General features: G+C 45.8%; 1 protein-coding gene across 15 annotated transcripts in view; it reads right to left on the bottom strand.

The window, feature by feature from the left end:
• The window catches only part of KCNMA1 (potassium calcium-activated channel subfamily M alpha 1), a 774726-nt gene that overhangs the window by 231027 nt on the left and 533783 nt on the right, over positions 1 to 9916 (bottom strand). For all 15 annotated transcript variants that reach the window (XM_070782104.1, XM_070782103.1, XM_070782107.1 and 12 more), the window contains exons 10-11: positions 3671 to 3781; positions 553 to 658 (exon numbers count right to left, since the gene is read on the bottom strand). In XM_070782104.1, the coding sequence (XP_070638205.1) occupies positions 553 to 658; positions 3671 to 3781 (217 nt within the window). The remainder of the gene's footprint in view (positions 1 to 552; positions 659 to 3670; positions 3782 to 9916) is intronic.

Genomic DNA, 9916 nt, shown 5'->3' on the forward strand with positions numbered 1-9916 from the left:
AACTTAGTAGGTTCTAGACAGAAAGACCAGCCCATTACCAAGTGCTGCCAGATAGCTACATGCTTAGTTGTGCACCTTTAGTCTTTGATGAGGAAAAAAAGGAAGCTCAAAATGTTTGATGGCTTGGGTAAACTTTATTTATACTTTATCCTTCATGTTCCTTCCTGATAGAAATAACAGATTTCAGAGCTACGCTGAGTCCAATTTAAGTATTCAAAATGGGGATGAGTTGATTGCTATGTCATACGAGACCACTGAGCCCACACAAGTGGTCTGCTTCCTTTAGCAGTGCTGATATTGAGGGGCCCAGTGATGTCTAGTATGTTACATACAAGCAATCCACATATGGACTGCTCATAGCTGGTCTACCCAGTGCCAGCAGAACAAAGTCCTGGGACCAGTGCAAAGGTGATATCAAGGTTGGTAGTATCTGATTTATTTTCTAAGGGCTTTGGAAGGGACTCTTGGCCAGGTCAGGAGGCATGTCCTGTCACCCCAGAGTCACACACCCCCTAGATGGAATAAAAGCAGAAGTCACTTCTTCCTTCTTACCTTGACTCTTGCAAGATCATGTGGATTGAGGACTGAACCCTGATAAAACTCCACCTGAGTAAAATGTCGTTTGAACAGAGCTTCCAGCTCCAGGTTAGGGGAGATGCTGTTCAAGGAGAGAAGAAACAGCTGTTAATATAGCAGAGTCGGGTATTCAGCCTCCGTGGCCTCCCTTCTCTCCAATTTCCACAGAGAGAGACAAGACTTTCACCTTCAGAGCACCCTCTTTCTTGCCATAAATAAGAGGCTCACACTGAAGAGAAGTAAAACCCCAGCCCAACTGAAAATCAAAACCAGTACCAAGTTAAAATGAAGAGTTTCATAACCTTTATAGAGTCTGAGGCCTATGCGGCAAAATGTCTTCATCACAAATGGAATCCCTATTTTTTTAAAATTTCATTTCACTCACTGTTTTCGTTTACTGATTGATTTGTTCATCTGTGTCGGGTCTTAGTTGCGGCACGGCGGGATCGACCTTGCTTCATGCAGGATCCTTCTTTGCGGTGCATGGACTCTCTAGCTGTGGTGCAGACTCAGTAGTTGTGGTGTGTGGGCTTAGTTGCTCCACGGCTTGTTGGATCAGAGTTCCCTGACCAAGGATCGAACCCATGTCCCCCGCATGGCAAGGCGGATTCTTAACCACTGGCCCACCAGGAATCACTATTTTATGAATGAAGAACAGAGGCTGTGACATCAGGGATCAGCCAAAGGTCTTCCTGGCAGAGCTTCCTGCTGTTCCTTTCACCAAAAGCCTTTTCCCTACTTTCCCACCTCATGGACTTCTCAACCTCAGGAACTGGATCAGAAAAAAGTCTCTGAGTAGACATACACAGAGTCAATCCACTCCCAGCATTGTTCTTGATTCAGCCTTGAGCCACACCCTGCAATCTTTCCCACTGCAGGACAAGGATTAAAACATTGGTTAACCTATCCATTCATTTATTAATTCTGCAGAGATGAGAAACCCCTAGTCTCTGTTAGGTACTTCACTAGGCACTGGGAGATCACATTCAGATAGAACCTACTAGGTGCCAAGGACTGAGTTAATCAACTCTTGCCTAACATAGTACTTAGTAATGATGATAATTGCTAATGTTCTTGAGCATATGCTATGCAACAGCTACCATTCTAAGCACTTGACAAATATTAACTCATTTAAACCTCAGAACAACTCTAGAGGAAGGTATGTTATTAACCCAAAGCTTGGAGAGGTTAATTAACTGGGCCATGGACGACAGGGCTGACAATGATAGATGCTGGGGACACAAAAGTAAATCCTAGCAACTGAAGCATTAGCAGCCAGCTTGTTGATTTGGACTAAAGCAGTGGGTGAGAGAAATCCATCTGCCTGTGCAAGTCCAACCGGTCTTCCAGATCCGTTACAAGCAGGGCCTCCTTCAGGAAGTCTGCCTGCCCTGGTAATACAAGGAGTGGTGGTCTCTCCCCGATACAGATGTCCCACACGGTCCTGCCACTTGATTAAACTGGCATCAGTACATTACTAGAACTATGTCGTGCTCTAATTGCTGCACATGTGCTCATCTTGAAATGTCCAAGCAGGATGACTTGTCTTCACCCTTCCACATGCTCAGCAGAGGACGGGCCCCACAGCTGGTCATCAGTGGCTGAGCAGTTAACTGGATCTATGGGTTGAGCTCCTGTGTCCATGGCCTGCCCAGTCCTTTCAGAACTTGGAGAAGTCAGTGCTAAGGAGAAAAATGCTGGTGCTCAACCATGGTTGCCAGTTCCATATTCACAAATGTCAAAAGGAAGCAGATGTACAGGATGACCTTCACTGAGGTTGTAGGGAAGTCAGCCTCAGTGAGATCCCAGAGCAGGACTGAGTCCTGGGTGGTCAATTCCGAGTGCAGCCAACACCAGCATGTGAGCTCTGTCCCTTGGCAGCGAGGGGCTAAGACCTGCCCCATGATGACCCCATCTCCATAAAAGAGGACGACAGTGCCACCCACGCGAACGTGCCTGCATTCTCCATCTCTCCATCCCTGTGGTGGGCTACCTTTTACCTAAGAGGGGACCAGGCAAAAGATCTCAACAGCACTGGATGGAAGGGAAATATCTTGGTTTCCTCCCCTATAAAACAAACTTGATTAAGTCCTACCACCTAAGTCCACTGTATAGCCTAATATATTTTTTCTCCCATGATAACAGCTAACATTTATTGGGCACTCACTGTATGTCTGATTCTCTTTATATGTGTGCATGCTAAGTCACTTTAGTTGTGTCCCAACTCCTTGCAACCCTATGGACCATAGCCCTCCAGGCTCCTCTGTCCATAGGATTCTTCAGGCAAGAATACTGGAGTGGATTGCCAGGCCCATCTCCAGGGGATCTTCCCAACCCAGGGATTGAACCTGCATCTCTTACAACTCCTGCATTGGCAGATGGGTTCTTTACCACTGGTGCCACCAGGGAAGCCCACTGCTCTGTACACTTGGAATGAATTTGCTTTTCATTCTGTTACTAGCCCAAGATGGTAGGTAGAAACCATTTTGACCTTCCCATCTTATGGAGGTGGAAACTGAGGCCCAGGGACTTAATTGGTTCGGGACTTAGTTGAGTCAGGATCCAGATCGTCCTCTGAGCTGAGCATGCACTCTTGCTCCCTCTTCTGATTTAAGGAGAGCCTATGGTGACCAGCACTGTGTCCTACACTGAAGGTTCCTAGGAATGACAGCTGCTGTTGCTGTTGTAATTGCCTAGTACCCTGCTTACGGTTACTTCTGTGTCTTGCTTGGGCACTATGTTAGTCCCACGCTCGTAAAGAATCCACACCAGACACTGTGGACACACGTGGACTGCACAGATCCAGACAGCTTTGGGGACGGTAATGATGTGTTTGACCAATAATGACCTACTGTCATTTGCCAGAGTCACCTCCACAGAGGCAGGTGCTACTCTCATCACCAAATGACTGGGTTGCTTCCTTCCCATCGTTCCTAGAACATCCTCTCCAATGAACCTAGCAGAGATGGTGGCTGAGTCAATTCTGCCCTGCCCTCCGGTGCCACTCCCACATCACCCCACCTACAGACACTGAGGGGGTCCCCTTGTGCTGCCTGGTTGGGTGGAGGGTCTCAAAACCACGGGGGCCTCTTACTTGTGAAGAAAGACGATCTCCACATTGACATCGTCCCGGTCCTTGTGCAGAAAGTCCTTCAGGAAGTTGGAAACGCTCTCCAGTGTGATGTGTCCACAGACCACTATGTGCCTGAATAAGAAAGGCCAGTTAGATGAGGCCATTCCAGAGACGCCCTGGCACCCACCCCTGGCAAGACAGAGAAAAGCGCACAGCTGCAGGGAAGCATTCATGACCTCCGAGGAGGCTCGTAAAGCCCAGCTCCCTTCCCCAGAGGGCTGTGAGGCAAAGCAGCAGGGCCAGAAGGTGCTCAGAGACTCCTCGACAGAAAAGCATATGGCTTCTCACCTGATGCTACACAAAATCCTATTAAAAGCCCAACCGCTTGGCCAAGTGGTTTTATGCATTTAACAATAAGTGACATTATGCTTGCGCTTAAACGCTGCATTATCAAGCCCCTTGCAGATTCATATCTCTCCCTTTCTGCCCACAAAGCGTCCTCCCGGGAGATTTACCGAATGAGTCTTGGTTTATGACATAGAGCTTATCAGGTAATGAGATAACAAATCTTGCTGAAACGATGATTTTGTGTGTAAGAAAGCGGACTTTTATCAGGGTGGCTAATGTGCGGCTTGACACGTTATGGGCTTTGCTGGCCATAAGCAGTAAAAAGGAAATTTTGCATTTTTCTGCCATAACTCCTCCGACAATGGGAGCATGTAACACTTTACAGTAAGTGAGCATCACTCAGGGCTAAATGTGGGATGGGACACCTATGGAATCTGAGATGGTGCCGCAGGCAGGCTGTGCATCCCCAGGCAGCTAGCTGCTTCCTTAGGGTGCCTGAGATTTCCACAAGAGACAAAGGAATTTACTTTTGGACAGGGGAGAAAAGCTAGGAAGGGATGAGGATGGAATGCTTTGCCTTTGTTTCAGGGTGCTCTGGACTTGTCTCCAGAAATAGTGGTTCCCCTTGAGGAGATGAGCCCATCTTCCAGGACTACTGGAAGAACAGTCCTCACCCCCCTGCACCCCGCCAATATCTTTGGGCTCCTGGACCAATCTGACTTTGACACTGGGCTATACTGTGGCCATTTACATTCGCTATTTATGACGCTCAATCAGGAGTAAGCTCTTTGATACAAAAGTATCAAAGAGACTAACTGCAGAGATGAAATCTGCCAGCTTCTAGTAAAGAGACTGCTGCAAAAGGCTCACTCAGCCCAGATCCCTGTGCCCCTCATGTTGACAGCGACAGAGGCTGACTCCCTGGCTGGGCTGTGAGGCATGGGCAGGTGGTGAGCATGAAGCACAGTAATTTTGTGGGAGAAATTTAGAATGGCCAGGCCCCCTGCACTCCATAATTGCTCTGTGCACATTCCAGTAAGGCAGAGAGCTCATTGGCTGGAGGCGACTCCTAAGAGGAGGCAGTGATGATCACTTATGCGATGTTCCATTAGGTGCCATTACAAGAGCCTGCCCTTTCAGCGTAATTTGGTGCTTGACTAAGTATGTGAGAATAATGCAGTAAACTCATTGGTGAAAGGATAATGATGCAGAACAAAGAGTAAATCAATAATATGCACGATGCAGTTAATAATATCACCATTATGGACTGTTATTGTTACGGAGCTGCACTTAGTGATCGGGCAAGTGGAGGACCTTTTCGGGGGGGGGTGTCAATGGGCTTCCTCTGAAGAGACGTTTTAATATAACCACTTGACTCTCAAGCCAGTACCTGCTAGGTTAAGGGAGGTCCCCTGGCCACTGATCCAAATTTGATGTCCCCAAATGTGTATGAGTAACTCCCTTCTGAAATGCACAGTATGTCAGAAAACATGATGCAAATTGAACAACTGGATTATACACATTTTTGTCGGGTCATATCTTGAAAAAATGATTCTTGTGGCAAATGTGCATTTATATGGACAAAAGAGGCTGCAAATAAATGTGCATTTTCTGAATAAGATTTCTGATTTTGAATTTGCCAAGCATGTTCAGAAACTGACCAAAAAAAAAAAAAAATCTCCCTCCTAATTTGACATCTCCACAAAAGACAACAGGGCTGTTTGGGGGACAATTCTAATGCTTCTGCCTACAAACTTCCATGATTGAGAATGAGGCCAGAATGAATTCAATGTATGGGCACCTCTGCAGGACAGATAGGTGAGTGGGACTCTTCTTGATAGTAAGGCAGGTGTGATTCTCTGCTCTGCCACCAAGGATGTGTGTGATTCTGGGCAAGCTACTTATCCCCATTCGATAGATGAGGGGGCTGAGAGGTTAATACTACCCATCCAGCCTCCTGCACCAAGCACTGCAAAGCTCAAAGTTCTTTACCCGCATAAGCCTGGTTATCATTCAGAGCAGGACTCAAATCAATGATCAGTCCAGGGAAATGCCAGAACATTCATCCTTCCCTATCTTGTACGCAAAGAACTGAATGAACATCTGCCAGCATCCTTCTTCCTCTTGTGAGATCATTCATCTCTAGGACAGATGTGTGAGAAGTGGAGGGGAAGGAGGTGAGTCCATCCTCTCACCCTTGAATCAAAGACTCAGGCAGCTGATTTATTCAGCCTTAGAAAGAGTCAGGGTTCTCTTAGTTGAAAATGTGCTGGGTACATATAAAATATATTCCAATGCAATCAATATTATCCCTTAAGCCTTTAATTAGCTTTCACTTCTCTTAAGAAGCAGACAAATGTTGGCAGGAGAGGGGAGAAAAAAAAAAGGATTGACTTTTCTCATTTGATGCTGGCCTATCCAATACCATTCTAGACAATTGAAAAAATATATATCTTTAAGCTATAGCATGATTTCTGAGGTGGAGAGCAGTCTTTATCAAAAAAGGAAGAAAAAAATCTCCCTTCAACATAATTGGTATTTTTGCTCAGGAAAAAAGCGAGATTGATTGAAAGCAGATTGCCTTTTTGCCCAAGAAGAGTTATTAGGTACATTATCATGGCAACCTTGGAGAACCCATATTGTTCCAATCTGTCCTCTATCTGAGTTGAAGATTTACGGCTTCCCCCTTTTGTGCCAATAATCATTTCCCTCCACTTTGTTTTCCATACAGTGGAAGTTATCAGGGAGCCCACATATTGAAAATGTTTGAATGCAGTTGGAACTGATGGGTGGGGTGAAGCTGCCTCTCTGACTCAGCACCTGCATTAGGAGGTCTGCTCCTCACCAGCCCGTAACTGAGGGAGTGAGTGCTAGGGGCCCTGTGGGAGTACAGGGAATGGACGGTGAACGGGGAAACATTCTTTTTCCAGCAATATTTTCAGGGTTCTTGAAAATTCCAGAGGCACTAGTTTGAAGAAGGCTGTTATTGTTGGGGAGAAGAGAAGCAAGAATGTCTCACATCTTCAGTGATGGAAAATATTGTGCGATTGAGAGCAGGGTGTGCCCTCCTTGGAAGCATACTGATGGTTGTTCACTGTGCTCGACTTGAAGAACGCCAAAAAGTCCCTCATCCAAAATGATCTCTGTCGGGTTCCTTGACACCTACAAATCTACCATGTGAGATTCATATGTTGATAGCCCTGTGTCAGCTCAGCTCAGACACTAAATAACTAAACAGTCTTGGGCAAGGTACCAATTCTGCATTTTACAACCATAAAGTCAGAGTCTCTGAGGGGTTGGAGCTAGTACCTGATTCATGAGGTTATCTTGAGGATTTATGTAAATAGACAGTACATATGAAGGGTCTACTAAAGAGTCTGGGCCATTGTAAGCATGATTAAATGGTAGGATTCATGTGATGTCTGTAAATAAGGATGTAATAGATATGGAGTGCTCTGTAGCTCCTGGAGTCTCATCTGATCCTCAAACAACCCCACATTCCTACTCTCTGCATCTTTTCAAATAACTCTCTGAACCTCAATTTCCTTAAGCCACATGCCTGACATCTCACCGAAGGTAAAGTCACTTGCCCAGGACATGATCTGGGTCTCTGACTCTAATTCTCACAAAGACAAAGGTGAAGACGTGGAGAGAGAGCAGAGGCTTGGGTATTTCAGCTTCTACTCCTTTACAACAGACAGGAATAGGTCAATGAGAGGTTCCCTCAAACGTACAGTGGAGGAGACATTGGAGGGTCCTCCCTGGGACAGGAGAGAGGCCCTCACTTAAAGCATCACCGCAGCCTGGTATCAATAGACACCAGCTGCATCTAGTCAGCCAGGCTGGCAAGCTCAAGACAGCAAAGGCTGAATGACCGCAGAAGCTCAGAACCAAGTTGTTAATTGAAGGCACACAATTTGGCAAGCCAAAGGGCTGCAAGGTGACATAAACACCACCTTTACAGCATTATATACCATGCCCAGCCCAAGGATCCCACAAGAGAACAAAAAATCTAATAAAAGATTCACTGACAATAGAGAACATTCAGGAACATTGGCTGTGAAGGGCTCTAATGCTCTTCCCATCTGTGGCTCTGCATTCAAACTTTTCAAGACTACCAGTAATCTTAATGATTGATGTCATTAAGGGCCTGGCCACTTGGTTTGTGAAGATGGCTAACAAGCCTACATCAAAAGCCATTTCTGATGGAATGACCTCTTTGGTTTTTAAAGTTCTGTCAAGTCGTGTGAACAACTCTTTCTTGGGATAAACTAATTTTAGTGGCTTGGATTAAAAGACCCATCTCAGTCAGATACATGAGGAAGCATCTTAAATGCCAAAATAGTAGCCAATGGCACTTTGTGGGAAGAAGTTACTCATCCAGTGTAAGAAAGCATGCCTGGTTTGGATCAGGGCTCCAGAAAGAGGGGATGGATTGAATTAGAATGGGCAACCCTAACATGTCATGGAGCAGGCTTGGCATCAAGGGTGGAGTGTGACTTAATCAGAGGAATGATGCTTGACTATTACAGGCTCTATCGCGAAAGTGCTAATTGCTTATTTCATGGGCACATCCTCATTCAATATTTCCCTCCCATTAAGACGCATCTCCACTTTCGGAATGAAATCCCACACAGTATCCTCAGTCTCACTCCTCTCTTCTTGGAGATGGGCCAAGCATGCTGGAATGCCCCAGTGGAGTTGGCAATTCAATTTTAGAACTCAATTCCACTGGTGTCTTTCTGAATGGATCACTAAGGGGAACTGACTTATGGCAGAAGGCATAAGATGAGGACAGAGAAGGGTCTCCCAGTCAAAGGTTCCAGCGAATGAGGCATCCGGAGATCAAATGAGGTTGAGTGTAGCTCAATGAGAACCAATGTCTACACCTTTTGAAAGATTCAAGTAACGTTTCTTAAAGCCAGTGGCCTTTGAAAAAGAGATCTGCGGCGACGATAGGCTCTTTTCCACATCCTCCGTGTATCTTAGCCTCAGGACAGCCCTTGGTGAATGTTTAGTCTGCTGTCTGCATTATTTCAATGTGGAAACCGAGGTCCAGAGCTCAGTGCAAGGTGAATGCCACAGGAAGGGCAGACCTATCCCCTTGGTTTGGTATCTGCAATACCAAAGCAGCTGGTGCGCCTGAAAGGAGCCTGGGCTAGGACTCAGGAGTCAGGGGGACCTATGCTGTGTGACCTGGGGGCCAGTCACTAGAAAATGAAGAGACCCAGACTGTTGGGGCTGCACCCACTCAAGTGTTCCAGCTCTCTGCCCCTACTGTGTTCATACCAGCCTATCTGGTCTAGACGTCTGCCATAGCTTCCCAATGCAGTTCCCTGTTTACTAAACCCCCACTCTAAAAAAAATTTTTTTAAAAAGCTCTCAAGAGTGAGGACTGAGAATCTGACTGCATCACTTCCCACAAGGGCAGGGAGGTCTCAGATCTCTCTTCAGCTGAGCCTCGCTCTAGGAAGACAATGTAAAATGCACAGCTCTGGGCTGTTTATTTTTAAAGATACTATATCCATTTTTACTGGAACAAGTATAAAGAACTTAAAAAACCCATAGCTATCCTGTCACAATAAATCATACAGAGTAAATTGAAAATCCTATACAGCTTTCCCTGAATACATTGCGCTCACTTTGTCAAAGAGGCAGATGAAATGTGGCATATATTGATCTAGATGTCTCTGTAAAACTATAATATTTATATCAAATACATATGCTAGAATCTTTCCTGTCTCTCTGCTGAGCCTTCTAATCATGCTTGGCTCGTCCTCACTCTCACCCCCAACACCTCCCACTACTGGAGACTGTGTCTGATGGGAATGAATTTTAAGAAGGACTTGTCAAGGGAATTCTGCAGCATTTTATCACATAGAAAGCAGGGCAGGGGTGATAAAAGACCCCACAACCCAG

The sequence above is a fragment of the Bos indicus genome, chromosome 28 (genome assembly GCF_029378745.1).
Source record: "Bos indicus isolate NIAB-ARS_2022 breed Sahiwal x Tharparkar chromosome 28, NIAB-ARS_B.indTharparkar_mat_pri_1.0, whole genome shotgun sequence".
NCBI lineage: Eukaryota > Metazoa > Chordata > Mammalia > Artiodactyla > Bovidae > Bos > Bos indicus.